Genomic DNA, 19,889 nt, shown 5'->3' on the forward strand with positions numbered 1-19,889 from the left:
TCTGAGCTCAAAATTTTTATGATCATGATTTCTGCACTTTTCAGAACATTCCTGAAAACCCTGTGCAGTCTCACATTTAGCATTTAACATAAATATTAAGCCACAGTAGTAAAGAAAAGCCTCAACTGCAGAGGACCAATTTAAATACTTTTTTGCTTTAGAAATCTGTTTAAATGCCCTTTTGCTATATTTTCTTTTGGAAGTGTTTTTCATTTAGAGAAAAGTATAACAAACAAAAACAAATGCTGAAATTTTGGTCAAAGATGTGGTTTATCATCAAATAAGAATGATTTATAATGTTTAGAATGCATAGGACAAAGTGCTATTAGCAATTTTATGAATAAGATTTATGTGTAAATTTCTATTAGGACGGACAACCATTTGCTGGCTTTGGGAGATGCCATGCTTTATTATGCAGCCACATTGTAAGTAGGTACGAGACAATCATCTAAGGCTATTTATTAAAACTACTAGGTGTAAAATTCTCATGTCCTTCTAGAAATATAAATACACCATTCTCAGATGGTGCCACTAACTACCAGCTACACAGGATCAGAAGATAAATATGTGATTTAAAAAGTCAAGAGAAATGCCAGCGGAACCCTAGTGTTAGTTACGTAATAACCTATAGCATTAGCTGGCTAACCTTTCTTCATATCATGTAAGTCAACGTGAAAAGAATAATGTACTGAAAGGTCAAGGATTCTAGGCTCTGACGTGAACAAGCTTTTTGACTTAGAGAAAAATCACTTAACCTCTCTAAACCTTGTTTCTACCTTGTAAACAATGATGGCTTAGAAAGTCTCTAACACTGTATGCTTGTTAATCACTTAACCTCTCTCACAACATGGGGTAATACCTGTCTTACCACCTCCCAGGGTCATTGAAAGGATAGGACAATACACTTATTGACTTTATAGTTTGTTACAGTTTACAAAGGGCTTCCATATATCTCATCTCATTTTGATTTTCTCTACAAGCTTTGGGGTGTTATCCTCATGTCACAAATGCAGAAATTGATTCTTAGAGAGACTAACAGACTTCCTTAAGGGTGTTGGTTAAACCCCAGGTTTTCTGACACTAAATCCATTTTGGTTGTTTTTATTTTTTTATTTTCTTTTGAGACAGGGTCTTGCTCATTGGCCAGACTGGAATGCACTGGTACGATCACAGCTCACTGCAGCCTCAACCTCCTGGGCTCAAGTAATCCTCTCATTTCAGCCTCCTGAGTAGCTGGGACCACAGGCATGCACCGCCACACCTGGCTAATTTTTGTATTTTTTTTTTTTTTTTTTTTTTGTAGAGACAGGGTCTTGCTACATTGCACATGCTGGTTTTGAACTCCTGGGCTCAAGCAATAAACCCGCCCTGGCCTCCCAAAGTGCTGGAATTATAGGCATGAACCACTGTGCCCGGCCCAGTGTTTTTACTACACAGAAATAACTACTTCCCCAGCTACGCTCCCCTCCCATCTCTACTTGTTTTTGAATGGTTGGGTTGGCCAATATTTCTACATCCACAATTGAATCAATTCTGAATTCTTGTTTGAATGGACTCAGAAAAGTATGTACGACCTCCTTTGGTCCAATCTCCATGTAGCAATAAGAATTTATTCACAGCCTAAACTGATAGGATGACTGGTCTCCATTTCTAAACCTGTGAAACATTCTTGAGGTACTGGAAAGAGATTAATTACAGATACTGAATTAAGTTCTTGATAGAAGAAATTTCCCTGGCAGGTGCTGATTTGTGAGTCATATGTTTCCACTTCCTCCTGGGAGTTAACTCAGCCTTTCTGATCAAGGTATCTTTGAGAAAAGTTTGTCTATTATACCTCCCTTGGATGGTGAGGTGCCAAGGGTAGAAGACAGAGTACCTTACATAAATGATACACTTGCTCCTGAATTACAGTTTAAAAAAACCAAATTGAACAGAGATAAAACAGCTATAAGAAACAGGGATGAAACATCAACTAAGAGCCCTGAAGTGGAAGTCAGAAGTGCTGGCTTTGCACTGTCACGGTGTGACCTTGGGCAAAGCATTGAACCTCTTTGAATCTTTGTTTTCTCTTCTGTAAAACAAAAAGGTTGGTGAAAATAATTTCCAAGGCCATTCCTACCCCCCAAATTCTATATAAACTTAATGGTATGTTTAAGAATTGTAATGAAAAAGCCTGCTTCTCTTAGTTTTAGGAACACCTAATGCCTTGTTTTCTTCTGTCAAGGGAGGAGTGAGTCATCTAAATCAGAGGGTCAATGGCACCTTTTCCAGAAAGAAAGCCCTCAGAGCCTGTGAGAAATAATAATCCAGTACATTACATAATCCCTAACACAATGGCTTTCTAATTCTTCCTTTCCTTTAAAAATTTGTTAACAGTGGAACCCTTCCTTCAAATGAAATACTGCACAAAAGCCCAGCTTATGAAACATCCTGCATTATCTATACATGTGAAATTGTTGTAGTTGAATTGGGGATGGAGGGCAATGGGGCACAAAGTGCTGCCTACTCACTGCCCCCCTCCACTGCCAAACATCCTTCAAAGGTTCTTGTTACACTGTTAGAAAACCACTGCCCTAGGATATGGTTTATATGCCTTCACAGAAACAATAAGTTTAAGTTTCTTTTTTTTTTCCAAGTGCAACTTCTGAATAATGAAATAAATCTCTTTTCTGGTCCCACTATTTGAGTGCTTAGTGGAGAAATAGTTACCTAACTTTGGTATTATTGAGTACTTTGAAAAAAAATTAAGCCATTAAGAGCCTTTGAAAAGGAGGTGTATTTCAAGATTACAGTGAAAACATTCCCAGGAGCTTGGAGAAAGCATGAGGAACAAATTGGAATGAAGGTTAAGGAAAAAAATGCTTCTTGATGAAAAGACAACGGTTCACACAAACAGTACTATTCTACTTTTCACTTTAATTTGAAGCACTACATGAACACTAAGAATGATGCTGACTACAAGAGTAGAGGAGCTTATGCTGATTATAAGCAAATGATGTTGCGCTAGTCTTCAGTGACCTACTGTGAATGCTATTCCCGGGAATAGCTGAATTCAGTTGGTGGAGCAATTATGAGAAACTTTAAACACTCCAAATGGCTTAGAGATGTGTCTTGCCACTGAATTACCTTTCCTTCTCAGTAATTCTTGCTCTAGGGTCCCTGTGGTTTAGCACAGGTCATGATAATGTGGAATAAAAAATAGAGGCTGACTCCAAATGAGCCTCCGGGACCTAGACTGTAATGACCCATGGCTCAGGAGCTGCACTCAAGCCAAGCAAAACACAAAGCAGACGCCAAGAGAGACGGGGAGAGTCCAGAGCACAGACCAGGCCAGCGGCTTCTGAAGGTTTCAAAGCAAATACAGACTAGACACCTTTACAACTGAGGGATAACTGCAGGAAGACAACATTAAGAACTGTCTGGAACTGGGGCTGGGGAGTCTCAGATCACACTGCTGAATTCCTAATGACCCCATGTGTGATGCCATTCTGGGCTATGGAATATACATTTTTCTCTAGGAGCTCCTCAAACTGTTTTCTGTTCATGCATAATTTTCTATTTTCTGAGTAAATTAAATCCTTTTGTTAGTTATTCCTATTCCCTTTATGCCTTTCACAAATGAGAAAATGAAAGTATTCAGTTGAATATGATCATATAACATAATGATACAGAACAGAATGCATGGTACACAGCCACTGAATGTATGTGCATCAAATATCTCTGAGAAGAGACTGATAATTCCACTAATAGTGGTTGTACTGGAGAGAGGAGCTGGGAGCTGAGAGGGGGTGGGCAGTGGCTTACTCTTCACTCTTCCTCCTTTTATACCTCTTACACTTTCTGCTGCGTGCACCAATCACCTATATACCCCCAAACATTTATAGTCAGCCCTTTGCATATGCAGATGTGGAACCCATGGAGAGGAAGGCCAGCTGGAAGATTTCAGCATCCACAGGTTTTAGTATCTGAGAGGGATCCTGGATCCAATCCCTCATAGATACCAAGGGACAACTGTAATTATAAGTAGAAATAACTCTTACAGAATGTAAGGAGCTCCATCTTACCTCCTTCCTGCCCTGCGCATTGGCCTGGGGAGCCCTAGCAGAGATTGGGTGGCTTGTGGGTACTTAAATCTCAGACACATTGCCAGGAGCGGTAGGAAGATGATACAAAGTCCCATATGGAGAGAAGGCCTGTTAGGAGTTTTGGAAATACAGGGGATATTGGGACAAGTTAAATGGCACCATGAGAAAGCAACCAGAAAATCCAGTATAACAAACAGTCTAGGGCCAGGTGCGGTGGCTCACGCCTGTAATCCCAGCACTTTGGGAGGCCAAGGCGGGCAGAACACGAGGTCAGGAGTTTGAGACCAGCCTGGCCAATATGGTGAAACCACTGTCTCTACTAAAAATACAAAAATCAGCCAGGCGTGGTGGCACATGCCTGTAGTCCTAGCTACTCGGGAGGCTGAGACAGAAGAATCGCTTGAACCTGGGAGGCGGAGGCTGCAGTGAGCCAAGATCATGCCACTGCACTCCAGCCTGGGTGACCGTGCAAGACTCCATCTCAAAAAACAAACAAACAAACAAAAAAAGAATCTATAAGACAACTGGCCTGGACCCTCATGAGAGGGTCATGAGAGTGACTGTCATGAAAAGCAAAAAAATGCAGTGGTAGGGGAGGTGGCTGTTCCAGACTAAAAGAGGCAAAGTAAGGTGTGAACTTTGGATCCTAGGTGGACAGCAGGGAGAGGGGACAATTATAAAAGATATTTTTGGGACAACTGATAAAATTGAATTTGAGTTGGATATTATAAGACAGTATGGGATTACTGATAATTTTCTTAGGCGTGATAATGGTATTGAAGTTGTATTAGAGAATGTCCTTACTCTTAGGAGACATATAATGAAGTATTTAGAGGTAAAGCATTATGCTGCTTATAATTTACTTTCAAATGATTTGGGGGCGGGGGTAGAGAGAGTACTGTAAATATTTGGAGAGAAACAAAGCAAGTGAGGCAAAACGGTAACAATTAGTGAACCTAAGTGAGGGTACATGGGTTTTACTTTTCTTTCAACTTTTTTTGTAGGTTTAAAATTTTTCAAATTAAAAAGTTGGGAAATAAAGGAAAAGTTTAAAAATGAAACCAAACAAAAAAAAGGGAAAACAAATAAGAGTCCTGGGCTCTATGCTACTATCTCCTGCTAGTCTTCCGACTTTGGGGAAAATCCACCTGTGTCTGGGCCTGGGCTTTCTGTCTGTGGAATGAGGATGGTGGAGTAAATGGCCTCCGAGGTGACCCCAGTTCTAAAGTCTGTGGACACGATGAGGAGTTTGCAGGAACAGGACTCATATGCCTTGCTGGGTCCACCTTGTTCCTCCAGACACTCACCCAGGTATCAATTTTTCTGAAAGAGGCTCAAAGAGCTTTTTTGTGATGTTTTAAGGTCTCTTCCTTTGGTTGGAAAGATTTTAATACACTGGGTTCTTAAGACTTTCTATGGTCTTAAATAAAGCTCTAATGTAACTGTAGTGAATGTGATGGGACTAAAACCATTAACGTGCTTCTTGTTAAGAATTTAATGGCATAAAAAATGTCTTCAAGGCCTGAAAAATTTATTTTATCTTGGTGTCTTGCTACAATTTCACTTGGATTTTTCAGTCAGATGTTAACTATGGTTGTCTTCTCAATATATCTGTGGTTGTGCTGATAAAGACTGAGGAAATTCTTTATACTACTGTGGCAACTGAAGAGAGTATTAGCAAAATACTGTTTTAGGGATGATACCCACAGAGGCAGGTGTGAAGAAGCAGCTCTGCTCACACATTGCTCACTGAACCTTCTATCAGAATGAGTAGTTTTCATCATCTCCCTCACTGGGCTACCCAGCAGAGTGCTCTACTCCTAGGAAGTGCTCAGGTAATGTTTGTAATTTCGCGGAATTTAACTGACATCCAGCAGGTCATATGGCAACAGTTTGGTTTGTAACTGTCAATAAAAAAAAAAATGAAACAACATCTTGTGAAATGCTCATTTCCTTGATATTGTTCCTTTTTTGTGTGTGACAGGTCTAGTTTCATTAATAATTCTTCCATATTATAGACTTTTATAAGTGAGAACTGAATAAATGGAGATCTTTCTATACGCTCGGCTGCGTGAGATGCAATGAAATACTCAGCCTGCTGCGTGACAATCATACCACCTCCCTGGAGGCATCGGAATGGCACCCTGAACACTAGTAACTTTGCCACCTTCTTCCCTGTCTCATCCTTTACCCAGTCCTGGGGAGGGAGCTGTGTCAACCAATTTGTTGGTTAATTCCTAATGAATTTTCTTTCTAAAAACTTGGGAGAAGTAGTTTCACATGTCAGAGCAGCTCTTCCCTCAAAAATGTAGAAATCCTATTTCTAACAGGAGATTTTATTCAAGCTAACTATGAATCTGCCAATTTTAATGGTAGTATATTTGCTATGGTCTACATTGGGTTAAAAATCTCCCTATAGGGCCAGGTGCGGTGGCTTGCGCCTGTAATCCCAGCACTTTGGGAGGCTGAGATGGGCAGATCACGAGGTCAGGAGTTTGAGACCAGCCTGACCAACATGGTGAAACCCCATCTCTACTAAAAATACAAAAATTAGCCAGGCGTGGTGGCGGGCACCTGTAATCCCAGCTACTCAGGAGGCTGAAGCAGGAGAATTGCTTGAACCCAGGAGGCAGAGGTTGCAGTGAGCCGAGATCACGCCACTGCACTCCAGCCTGGGCGACAGAGCGAGACACCGTCTTAAAAAAAAGAAAAAGAAAAAGAAAAAAAAACCCTCCATATAGCTCAAAGAGAGCCGAGGAACACTGAAATTCAAGATCCATAAAACAGGAGAAGGGACTGATCCAAATACTGGCAACTCTCAAAGGTTTTAATACATTAGGTAGGATATGGGTATTTATGCTGATACAATAGATGTCTAAAAATTCTTTAGTCATCAATGGTCCAAGTGATTTAAGAACTATAATCTATCTCATACTAGAAAGGACCTAAAATACTTTAAAATAAACATTTTCTATAAACCCATAAAGCATAAAAAAAAAAATCAAGGAAAACTTATACCTGAAGGGAGCAAGGGTGAAGAAAAGGAAAAAGCCGAACACTGGTCTGCAAGCCATGAAACATAACAAAGTTGTCATAGCTGGTCTTTGATTTTAGCTCTGAGCTTCCTGGCAACTAAAACCAAGAGGGAATCTTAAGCAGCTCCATGGCTTTCACTAATCACAAGGGGAAACACATTTCAGTTCTTCAAGGGAAACAAAGCTACTCCCCACGGTGAAAGTCCATGTCTTATTTGTATTCGTATCCTGTACTTGGACAGAGCCCGGCAACCCACAGCATTCATTAGCTGAAGCTGCCCTTCTTCTTCCACTTAATTCTAAAAGGAATTCCTCACGTAGAGCTTCACACAAGGGGCTCTGGGAAATTCAGGGGGGCAGTATCCTTAATAATAGGCCTAAAGTACATGAAGTGATGGGTTTCATCAATCTGTTTCTTGTTGCGTACCTCATAACACAGAGACACAACTCAGGGAAGCAATCCTGGGGTACATGTGGGATGTCAAGCCTAATAGCAATCTAAGATCACTGATTTCTGTAGGACATGTTTGATCCATAATAAAATCTAGTCTGTCTATGGACTGTGTGTCCTTCATGCATATCTGCACGTGCATACAGCATTTCTCATGATTGAACTTTTGATAATAATTACATGGCATGTGACTGAATTCAAGGTTGTTTGCTCTGGTAAGGGCCAGAAGTGCAGGTGCTCTCTGTGGCTGATTAAGAGAGGATTAATAGGCTCATATCAAGCAGTAACACAGCAGCATTGGGGGTCCCTTCACCATGCTCAGACTTCTGAAATGGAGGGTGTACAGCAAACTAAGAATGCCAAAATGGAAACAGTTGAAATGGAAACCTGCTTTTCTCCTGGGATAATCATCATCATTGTTAGCTGGGGAGACACCAATGACTGTATAACCCCTGCCCATGTGGAAATGGAACGTGATACTGAAGCTTTCAGGGTGGACTCAAACTTTGGAAGGCTGCTTGGCTAGTGATGGGGCAAGAGTGGGTGGGTATGGGGAACTGGGATAAGGACCGGAGGCTCTGAGGAGTCTGGGAACAGACTTTTGCTTCTAAGCAGCTCATTTTTTTCTAACATCATGGCTGCAGCATTTCTTCTGTAGTAATCAGACTTTTAAATTACGGAGTTATTTTACAATTACTACTTCAGATAAAACAAAAGCTTCACTTTCTCTGCACTGATGAATGAGCTGGTGAGAGGATGAAGATTTTCATTCACTCTGGATGGAGTTTGAATCCTCCTATCCATCATCGTGGTCAATGATGCCTCTCATTATTCTTAGTTCATGTCATTACCTGGAACTTCTCCTCATAGTTCTCGAAGGCTTCCATGACCATACACACAGCCTCCATTGTGCGCTCAAGCCGGCCATCCATCCTGTTGAAACGGTACATGCTACCAGACACATCCACCACCAGGCGCAGACGCTTGGGTTTCTGTTGTGGGCTGCCAAGCTGAGGGAAGAAATAATAGAAAAGCCGTTTGTGAACTGGCAAACTTCCCCTGGTGGCTGTCTTGGGGATCTCATAGAAGCTCCAGCGTGCCAGCCCCGAGATGGGCAGACCAGCCATAGGCTCAGCCCTGCACAAGGCTGTCCTAGCAGGTAGCAAGGCATCTATGGGTTGTACTGCAGTAAACAGAATTTCAGACTTGTGCTAATGGTTGGGGCCACACAGAAAATATTTTCCTTTGGAATATAGTCCTTTTAAAGCTCACTCTAGTAAAGTTGACTTACCGAGGTTGATGCCTTAAAAATAATATGATGACTTAAAAATAATAATCTGGAATGACATGTCATTTTCACTTCATGCCTCAGAGTCAGTAACTCTAGCAAGAGTTTGTGTTATTTTGGAGGGAAGCCCATGTCAATTTTACTTGTACGTGTCGGGTAGTGACCTGAAAATTATCACATAGGCCACAGGTAATGTCAGATTCCTAAAACGAAGTTATGTGATGGGGGTCTGGCAAAGAAATTAAAGAAAAGATTTTAAAAACGACTTTTGTGTTTACTAAGCTGCACATCTTCTCTTCCTTCCACATTACTGAATTAGTGCTTTTCTTTTCTTGGCAGTTTGAAAGCATAAAAGTGGCATCAAATTGCTATCTAGAAACAACTGTCAATTAAGATTACAAGATTAAGTTTGATTTTAGACCCACGACTGCCAATTTGCAGATTTTAAAAAAAAGTTTGTTAGTTTTGCTTACGATAAAAAAGAAGAAGGCTGCGTGCAGGGGCTCATGCCTGTAATCCCAGTGCTTTGGGAGGCCAAGGTGGGAGAACTGCTTGAGGCCAAGGGTTCAATACCAGCCTGGGCAACACAGCAAGAACTCATCTCTACAAAAAAATACACAAATCAGCTAGGGTGGTGCTATGTGCCTATATTCCCAGCTACTCAGCTGGGTAAGCTGAGAGGGTCACTTGAGCCCAATAGTTTGAGGCTGTAGTGAGCTATGATTGTGCCACTGCACTAAAGCCTGGGCAACAAGCAAGACCCTGTCTCTAGAAAAAAAAAAAAAAAGGAAGAAGAAAAATTCCAGATTATTCTGTTATTAAATATTTGCTGTTATTAAATATAAAAAATAATGAGCAGAGTTAGTAATTTCAAGAAAACACGGTGGGTATTGAGAGTGTAATGGTTTGAGGCAAATCCAACATATTTCTTAAAAATTTGTTGAGTCTGCCCAAATTAAGAACACTTATACATATGCTTCCATGACTACTCACAATTTCAGATGTATCCAAACACATTTGTTGACCACAATGATTCAGTAAAGAAAGCAGTTGTTGACTCATACCAATGACACAGAAATAAGAACTCCCCAAATCACCAGATCCTCTCTAAATAAATATTTAAAAGGAGTGACTCTCCCTTCCCCCTACCAGTCACTGCACCCCCAGCTCTCAGTGGCGACTCAGCAATTCTGGTTACCCAGGAATACAGGAGATCACAGAGCTCACCAAGAGACTCAATATTTCATCCTGTCACCATTTTGTTTTGCTATTACATTGCAAATATTTTAAATTTATGGCTGTCTAAAACTTTACATACTACAATTATAGTTACTTAAGGGAGACGTTCTTATTTTCTATATTTTTTTTCAGTTATATGATGGACACTGATCTTTAAAGTAAGAGAACAGTAGAAAATCACCAAGGTTGTTTTATTGTTTTCACTTGAAGGTTTCTCTAGGCTTAACAGACACACCAGGTGTCTTCAGTTTCCCCTCCAGGGCACCTGCTCTGTGTCCTGGGAGTTGATCTGTGTGGACAATCCGTGTTGGAGCTCAGAAATCGATACCCTCTAAATATGGTGCTTGGACATGCTGAACTGAAGAAGCAGCATCAAAGTCTCACTGACCTTCCTCCCTCTCCCCACAAAGCACCGGATAATTTGTTCTCTGAAGTTTCTTCAACTGTCTAAAGTTCAGAGCTCCAAAGAAGAAAACCATTACTCTGGGCCCTTCCCTGAGTTTTCATCAACTGAACTCATATCACAGGAAGAAAGGCTGAAGTCTGTCAACACACCTGGACAGACTTCGGTCACAAACCATTGCTCTGTGGGCCTAACAGACTCTGTCCCAGGCCACTGTGTGCTCTTCAAGTCCACTGAATTGCCCTAAAACCATTTACTACCCCCGTAAAATCATCTACACTTCTCCATCTCCTTTTCCCTTAAGAAGAAGGGTACATAAGCATCTGTACTTCACTGTGTGGAGGGGGACTCACCCTTGGTTTCACCCCGGTGCACATTAATACATTTGTATGCCTCTTCTCCTATTAATGTGCCTTTTGTGAGGTGATTTTCAGAGAACCTTCAGAGGGCGAAGGGGAAGTTTTCCCTTGGCCCCTACAACCACATCAGCTGGCCTCTTGGCTGCTGGCTCCCAGTGGGTTCTGCTCATGGGAGGCACTGGTGGAGGTCAGGGGGTGAGGGTGGAGTATTTATTCCCTTGGCCCCCTCTCTGCTGTTGCCCATGGGTTGGCTCCCCTTCTGCTGAAGGCTACCACTCCATCAACCGCCTTCTCCAGGTTCCAGGAGCTGCTGTCTCATTCTGCCCTTTTAGGCCTCAGAGTGAGTTAGATCCCTGCTGTTGCTATCCCTGGGTTACTGCACTGTTTATTTTTGATTTTCCTAAACCCCACCCTTATTTTTGTAAATAGTCTTTGTACTGACTGTTTCTTAAATTACCTAATTTGAGCATGCCTTATGTTTCTTGCTGGGACCTTGAGTTGAATAATAAATAGTATAATATTTATGGAGTTGTTCTTCTCTTTTTTTTTTTTTTTTTTAACATAATGCTTTCCTTGGTTACCATATTCAGGATTTGTGATATTTTGACACAACTCATGAAATCAAGTTTCTGTAAAGAGGGCTAGACTATGCAGAGCTGAGGCTAGCAGTTCACCATGACTTACTTGTGGCTCCAGCTCACCCCGACGTTTGTAGATGGCTTTTTCTCCAGTCAGCCCATCAATGATCTTGGCATCATCTAATTCTCCAGTAGCTTGATGTCTTAGCCATTGTCTTTCTTTACCTTTAGCCTACAAAAGACACACATACACACACAAAGCCTTAATTAGTTCTGCAGAGTCTCTGACAGACATTGTGCATGAATAACAGGAAACACACCTGGGATCTTTTCAGTAAGTGATGGTTCTGCATGAACATAGTCATATAAATGAAGTGGTTTCTGCTCTGCTAACAAATAAATGCCCTTTGTCCGTTTTAATTCTTTCAACATATGGAACAATAAAATGAATGAAAGATGCTATGCAAATGAGTCCCTGGAGAGATGTCCAGTATCTGGAAATATAATAATGGGGGCGCATTTCTTACAGATTTTCTGTCACGGTGCTTCTCAAAAGTTTATTAGTTAAAATAATCTGCTTGAATTTGTTAACATTGTCTGTAAGCCCAGAGAAAATGTGACCTTTAGAATTCTACCTTTTGGTAAAGAGTTTGTTACTCAAGTTCTCTGGGACTTAGAGTGCAAATGGAAATAGCTGAAAACAATAGTATGTGAACATTTTGTACCCCACAAGTCTTTCTGGTTATCTATTTTCAGAAATCTTCTGGATTACTTTTCTAAAAGTTTTTTCACATAATACTTTGCTACAATAACTTACAATTATGCCAGATAGACTAATTTTACGGCAGTAAAATGATAAAGAATTATAGTATCCCAATCAAGGCATATGCTTATTACAGCCAACTACTATATTTACATTAATGAGTGGGAAGAATAGCTAAGATGTTTTTATGCATGCAAACTAAAGTAGTAGTTAAGATTATGTGTTCCAGGCAACCTACAAAATGGGAGAAAATTTTCGCAACCTACTCATCTGACAAAGGGCTAATATCCAGAATCTACAATGAACTTAAACAAATTTACAAGAAAACAAACAACCCCATCAAAAAGTGGGCAAAGGACATGAACAGACACTTCTCAAAAGAAGACATTTATGCAGCCAAAAAACACATGAAAAAATGCTCATCATCACTGGCCATCAGAGAAATGCAGATCAAAACCACAATGAGATACCATCTCACACCAGTTAGAATGGCAATCATTAAAAAGTCAGGAAACAACAGGTGCTGGAGAGGATGTGGAGAAATAGGAACACTTTTACATTGTTGGTGGGACTGTAAACTAGTTCAACCATTGTGGAAGTCAGTGTGGCGATTCCTCAGGGATCTAGAACTAGAAATACCATTTGACCCAGCCATCCCATTACTGGGTATATACCCAAAGGACTATAAATCATGCTGCTATAAAGACACATGCACACGTATATTTATTGCGGCATTATTCACAATAGCAAAGTCTTGGAACCAACCCAAATGTCCAGCAATGATAGACTGGATTAAGAAAATGTGGCACATATACACCATGGAATACTATGCAGCCATAAAAAATGATGAGTTCATGTCCTTTGTAGGGACATGGATGAAATTGGAAATCATCATTCTCAGTAAACTATCGCAAGAACAAAAAACCAAACACTGCATATTCTCACTCACAGGTGGGAATTGAACAATGAGATCACATGGACACAGGAAGGGGAACATCACACTCTGGGGACTGTTGTGGGGTGGGGGGAGGGGGGAGGGATAGCTTTGGGAGATATACCTAATGCTAGATGACGAGTTAGTGGGTGCAGTGCACCAGCATGGCACATGTATACATATGTAACTAACCTGCACAATGTGCACATGTACCCTAAAACTTAAAGTATAATAATAAAAAATAAAATAAAATAAAATAAAAAAACAAGAAAAATTCAGGAAGCATTGACACCAAGGAATGAATAAATTTAGTAAAGATCTTTACTCTTATTTGTTTTGAAAAAAAAAAAAAAAGATGTTATAGCTTTCAGCTCTGGAAGTTCTATTCGTTTTTCTTTTCAATAGTTTCCATTTCTCTTTTCATTATGTTCATATTTTCCCTAAAATCCTTGAAAATATTTATAATAGTGTTATTAAAAGCCCTTCTCTGTTAATTCCAAAAAAAAAAAAAAAGATTATGTGTTCCAGCATCAGCCTGGTTCTAACCGTTCTTTCACCACTGTTCAATATCTGATCTGAAGCAAATTACTCAACCTGTCGGCATCTCTGTTTCTTCATCTCTAAAATGAAGATAACACTAGTCTCTACTTTAGTAAGCTATTGTAAAATTAATAAAATCTTACTTGGAATCAGCTAAGAAAGAGCCTGGTGAGCCGTGTTAGCTGGTACTATTATTTATTGCAGTGGATGAAACACATACGGACAACTTAGTCCACTTTAAGTTAAGCATGCTTCCATCAGTGTTTCATGGGAGGTGGCTATGTGATAGCACTGTCGTTGGAAATACAAAGCCACTAAGCCTCAGGCAGCTGGTGTCTGTTTTAGGGCCAGGTCAGCCATTACACAAAGAAGCACCACACAATATAATTCTGGGTATTACAGTATGTATTGTTTTCTTGTTCCTGATACCCTTGCTGGAAACGGGCAAAATTACCATTTTGGAATACCAATAGATTAATGCAAACATCACCAGCATATGGATTATTAATTTTGGTGGGAAGTTAATTCTAAGAACTACCATGTATGTGACCCTTGGGAGAATGTTCTTTCCAGATTATGTTCTTGGCAAGAATCCCATGATCTCTCAGGAAAATGGGTCACTGGAGCATAGCTATCATGTAAAACTTGATCAGATACCCAGCTACGGGTGGCAAGAGGAAGGAATGTGCACAGTCTTCTAGAATCTCTTCCTACTGATCTATCTGTGAATCAGACAGACAACCTTGACCACACAGCACAGTCCTTTTCAGGCCCCCTCCCTGCACCAGTGATTGGGACTTAGCTCTTACCTCTTCTTTCCTAACATTTCTGTTCTCTAGTGTGGATAATCCTCAGGCTTCCTGGATAATTTATCCTGGGAAATGCTATTGTGGATGACCATTTATGTACCTTCAGTCTTCACATTCTACAACTCTTGGAGGTACCAAGCTGCAGAGCACTGGATTCTAATGGCTTTCATAGATGAGGACAGACTCTCACAGACTAGTCTAGACTGGGAAAACCAGCACTGAAGAAAGTAAAAGAGAACAGGGTGGCAGTGGTTAGCAGCCATTAAAGTGGCATGGAACTTGGATTCTTGAGCCGGGTTTAAGAGAAATGTGGGATTAGAACTGGAATGAAATTGTATATAACATGTTACTTATTGGTCATGGCACTGTCATCATGAAGCATTGATTTTCCCAGTTTTCATAAATACATTGACAAGGCAATGACCCCAAGGACTCCCTACCCAATCCCATTAGCTGCTACATGGTTTTATTAACCAGTGATGCTTTTACCATGTAACGAGCCACCGTAATGGCTACAGATTGTCATTTTTGTAATTTTTGGTTTTTTTTTTTTTGACACAAGGTCTCTGACACCCAGGCTGGAGTGCAGTGGTACGATCATAGCTCACTGCACCCTTGAACTTTGAACTCCTGGGCTCTAGTGATCTTACCACCTCAGCATCCTAAGTAGCTGAGACTACAGGCATGTACCACTACACCTGGTTAATTTTTTATTTTTAAATTTTTGTGGAGTTGGGGATCTTGCTATATTGCCCAGGTTGGTCTCAAACTCCTGGCCTCAGGTGATCCTCCCACCTCAGCCTCCCAAAGTGCTGGGACTATGGGTGTGAGCTAATTTTTGTGATTTCTAATGCAGGTCACAACTGTAGTAAAAATAAATTTAAACCCCACCATCTTACCACAGAGAAAATAAAAAATGTTAAAATTCTAACTAATAATTCTACTGTCCTCTTTATTTTGGTGTTTCTAAAACCAGAATATATCTTATAGTTGATGGCAAAAAAAAGTTGTCAAGATGACGGGTAGAGGGACTAATTGTGACCTGGTTGCTGTAGCTGGAGGACACACAGCTGATGTTGGCGGAGCATAGCAGGCATCAGCTCACGGAATTATTTCCATTGATAACTGAGGTTTGTTTTTAACTTCGGTTAAAATTCCTAACTATTATCTTAAACAATTCAAAAACATTACACTATATAGAAAATTAGAATAATGAGCAAAGAAATGCAGCATTAGGATGCAAATACACTATAAGCGAAGCAAGATTCTTTGCTGCAGAAATGACTACACTTCCAATAAGATTTACAAAGGCAAGATTCCCCCAAGGGGAAGAATTTGGGTTTAAATTTTTTGGGAAGACAAATTCCTAGAGGACTGCATGTCCCAGGCCATGCAATTAAAGAGGGAGAAACCGCTACATTTCATGAAATAGATCACAGAATGCTTAAAACTAGATGAAGTTGAGAAGACTGATTCAAGTACCATGAAGGACTATTAGGCCCTGTCAAAAAATTCAAGGAAAGCTGTTACATTTTCTGTGATACGTAATGCAATTAAGCAAAACATGTAACTCTCAGTTTTGTTCACCAACATGCAAGAATCCAGGGATTTTAGGTCTTAATTTTCTTGTGCTGATATTGCTTCTTTTCCCATAATGATTATCTGCCCTTAAGGTACTCTCTAGCTTGAAGACTGTTTCCATTACATATGCCAATAAAAGAAAAGGACTTGGTAAAATTTGCAGTGAGAGTAAGGGAGAGGGAAACACTTTTTCCAATAAATCTGCTACCTTTTTCTTTCTTTTGGGGGGTTAACTTTTCAAGTTTAAGTACTTGTAATAAAGTATACAAATCTTAAGAATGTACTTTTACAAAGTAAACACACAATCTTAATCATCCACACCGCCTAAGCCTCCCAGTGCCCTGTTCTGGACATTACCTTCTCCCTGCCAAAGGTAACTCCTATACTGACCTCTGTTACTATAAATTAAGTTTGCCTGTTTCTGAACTTTATAAATATGAAATCATACAATATATACTCTTTTGTTTCTGGCTTGTGTGGCTCAACATTATCTCTGTGAGTTACCCATGTTGTATGTAGCAGAACTTTATTCTCTTTTGTGCTGCAACGGTATTCCATTGTATGACTTTGTCGCAATTTACCCATTCTACAATTCTGTTGATTTCAGTTTGGGGCTATTAAAAATAATGCCACCATAACTGAATATGTCTTTTGGAGCAGGTATGTGCATATTTCGTTGTGTGGAAACGCTGGGTCACAGAGTATGGATATGTTCAGCTTTAGTGTATACTGATGAACAGTTTTCCAAAGTGGTTTTCCCAATTTACATTCCTGTGAGCAGAGTATAAGGGTTTCATTTGCTTCTGTCCTCACCAACACTTGATATTGACAGCTTAAAATAATTTTTTTAGCCATTCTTTTGGTGTACAGTATACTCCTTCATTTTTATTTTTATTTGCAGATAAATGAATTACTTTTGGTACTGCTTGTCATTGATATTTTTAGGAACATGAACCAGTAGTTGTTGTTCTTGAGAAGTAAACATATGTATCAGCCTTTTGAGTCAAAACTATTAGGCACAAAGACATTTTTATAATAGTAGCACTGTTCATTAGTTTTCAAGTATGTAACTTGCAGATAAATATGGGTAGAAATTTGATTTTCTATCCTCTAGCCAGCCCACAAATACTTGGAAACTTAAAACAGGAAGAGGTGTCAGAATGAATGCTCTTGGGGGCAATGGGCTGGAAGGGGAGCTCTTTAGAAAGTTACTGAAGGCTGAATAAAAATATTTACTGTTTTGGACTGTGTATATAAAGCCTTCTGTATTTTATGAGACTTAGTGAAATACTTCTTGAAACAGCTCCTACTGCATTTAAATATATGCTTTTGTTTATAATAAAAGGCCAAACATGTTCTTTGGTATATATTCCTATTGCATGAAGTAAAGTATCCCTGTAAATATGTCCATCTGTTTTGTATTATACATAAATTCACACTAATGAGAGTTCATTATATATAAAGTGAGGTTGCATTAGTAAAAAGTCTGTTACAGACTTTCTGAAAAAGAAATATAATTTTATTACTTTCACACAAAGAATACTTAGACTCACTGAAATACTCAGAGAATGATGTATTCTGGTTAATTCATTTTCCAGGAAATACCTGCTTAACCAGAAAGTACACACACACACACACACACACACACACACACACACACACACACACATCTGTAGCACTAAAGACAGAATAAATAAACTTGACAAAAACCAATCATCTTGTGGTTTGTGACACTTTGTCTTATGATTTCAGCACTGAAATCATTCTGATTAATCTTATGTCTTTACTTATTTGGGTTATGATTAATCAAGACTTTTTTTTACCTACAAACTCTATAATCAAGCCAATTTTATATTAGTCCTTCAGAATTTGTTTAATGAAGAGAATAAAAAGACTTAAGTAGCAATTTTTATAGAGAGTGTATACATTCTACAGAATAAAGCCTACAGGATCATCAAGAAATATTTGTTGGGTGAATGAATAACTATAAGTGATGTTAGAGGGTACCTGTGAACAGCGATTCTCTTATTAAACATTAGCTCCCATTATTTTAACATCTCTTCATGCTCAACCAACATATATTTTTATGCTACAAATGTGTATGACTCAAACAAATAATTATTGGATTAAGGAAAACTTTCATATTGAATTTATAAGATAAATTATTAATCAGTGGAAACACAAAATTTTATTTTGTGGTTCTCAACATATTGGTATAGCCATTAAAAATATTTTACTAAATATCTGCGTAGGTTCCTAGGTGCTCTCAATAGTGAAAGAAAAGAGGAGATATATACCTTATTCTAAGGGATTCATGTTTCTTGAAGTAATATCTCATTGCAAAGGAAAATGGTGAATCATCTATGGTGATTCTCATTAGAAGAGTTTATATTCTTGGATGGTGATGTGGAACTAAATCATTATGTTGAGTAACACTACACTATCTATAGTCACTTTTTATGAACTAAAATTATTTCAGGTCTTTCCTTCAAGAATTAAATATTTTGTAATTAAAAGGAGCTGGGAACATCTCGGTGTGCAAACATAACAGGCATGTTATACTTCACAAGTTTAAAACTCAACCCTGGATTCCACCCTAGAAAACCTGTTCTCTCTAAGTCCTCCCCCATCTCAGTGAAGGGCAAGAGGCAACCCCACTCTTCCAGTTGTTCAGGCCCCACACTGAGGAGTCATCTTTGACTCCCTTACATCCACACCCAATCCACGGGCAAATCCTCTCAACTCCCGGCAGTATCTGACCATCTCTTACCATCTCCATGCCTAGCCTTAGTCCTGTCCTCATTTTCTCTCCCCTAGAGCACTGCAGCAGCCTCCTAAATGGTCTCCTTCCTTCAGTTTTAAACAGTTTTCCAAAGAGGTTTTTCCTGTACAGTTCCCTCTTCACATAGCAATCAGAGGAATTTTTATAAAATATATTGTCATTTGTAAGAACTATATTAGAAAGAACCAGCACCGTTAACTTTAAGTCTTTAAAAAGCATGATTGAACTTATATTTCTCTTATGATTTTCAGGAATGAGGCTATTTGCCTCTCCCATATGTAACATAAATTGTTACACTTTTACTTTCTTCTATTCCTTCTCTATACCAATTTAACTAACCAAAAACCAACAGAATCAAAAATCTTCTTGATTTTTAATTTTAAAAATAATATGAGAATTTAGGTCCTGTTTATTAAATTCATAATTTTTAATATTGTATACCTTTAAAAAGAATGATTCTTGATATTTGAGTTTTTAAAAAATATATTTACCACAATTATTTAGACCTGATTTTGTGTTGAACTGCTTCTAATGCTCATTGCTGGTCCTTTTATATCACAAGGTTCCCATTCTTAAGGAATTTTGATTCCTCTCTTAATTGACTAGAGTATTTATACAAATATATATATTTATTTCAAAGTTATCTTTTAAAAGGGTGCTTAAGAGACATTTTAAGCCTCTGAATATCTGCAAATATCTGTCACCTTTGTACTTTGGCTGTGCACAGAATTCCTGGGTAACAAGAATTGTCTCTTCAAAATCCTGCAGACCTTGTTCCACTATCCTGTGGCATTCAAGGTTTCAGAGACAACTAATGTAAAATTAATTTTTCTTTCTCTGACAATAGCTTGTTTTTCAACTGCTTCTCTGCTTTTAGGATTTTTTTTTAAATTTTTGAAATGTTAAAATTCCATGAAGCTGTGTTGAGTGCTTCTCTCTTTGTTAATTTTGCATGGTACTTAGTAAAGTCCTTTTGATCCATAGACTTAGGCCTTTCTTCAGCTGGGTACGGTTTTGTTACTACTTTGGTTATTGTTTATGA

At 39.0% G+C, this 19,889-nt stretch overlaps 1 protein-coding gene across 1 annotated transcript in view; it reads right to left on the reverse strand.

Annotated features, from left to right (window-relative positions):
* The window catches only part of VWA8 (von Willebrand factor A domain containing 8), a 393,066-nt gene that overhangs the window by 12,564 nt on the left and 360,613 nt on the right, over window positions 1–19,889 (reverse strand). Inside the window, exons 41-42 of the mRNA XM_003806896.6 lie at window positions 11,545–11,670; window positions 8,423–8,581 (exon numbers count right to left, since the gene is read on the reverse strand). Of these exons, the coding sequence (XP_003806944.2) occupies window positions 8,423–8,581; window positions 11,545–11,670 (285 nt within the window). The remainder of the gene's footprint in view (window positions 1–8,422; window positions 8,582–11,544; window positions 11,671–19,889) is intronic.

The sequence above is a fragment of the Pan paniscus genome, chromosome 14 (assembly GCF_029289425.2).
Source record: "Pan paniscus chromosome 14, NHGRI_mPanPan1-v2.0_pri, whole genome shotgun sequence".
NCBI lineage: Eukaryota > Metazoa > Chordata > Mammalia > Primates > Hominidae > Pan > Pan paniscus.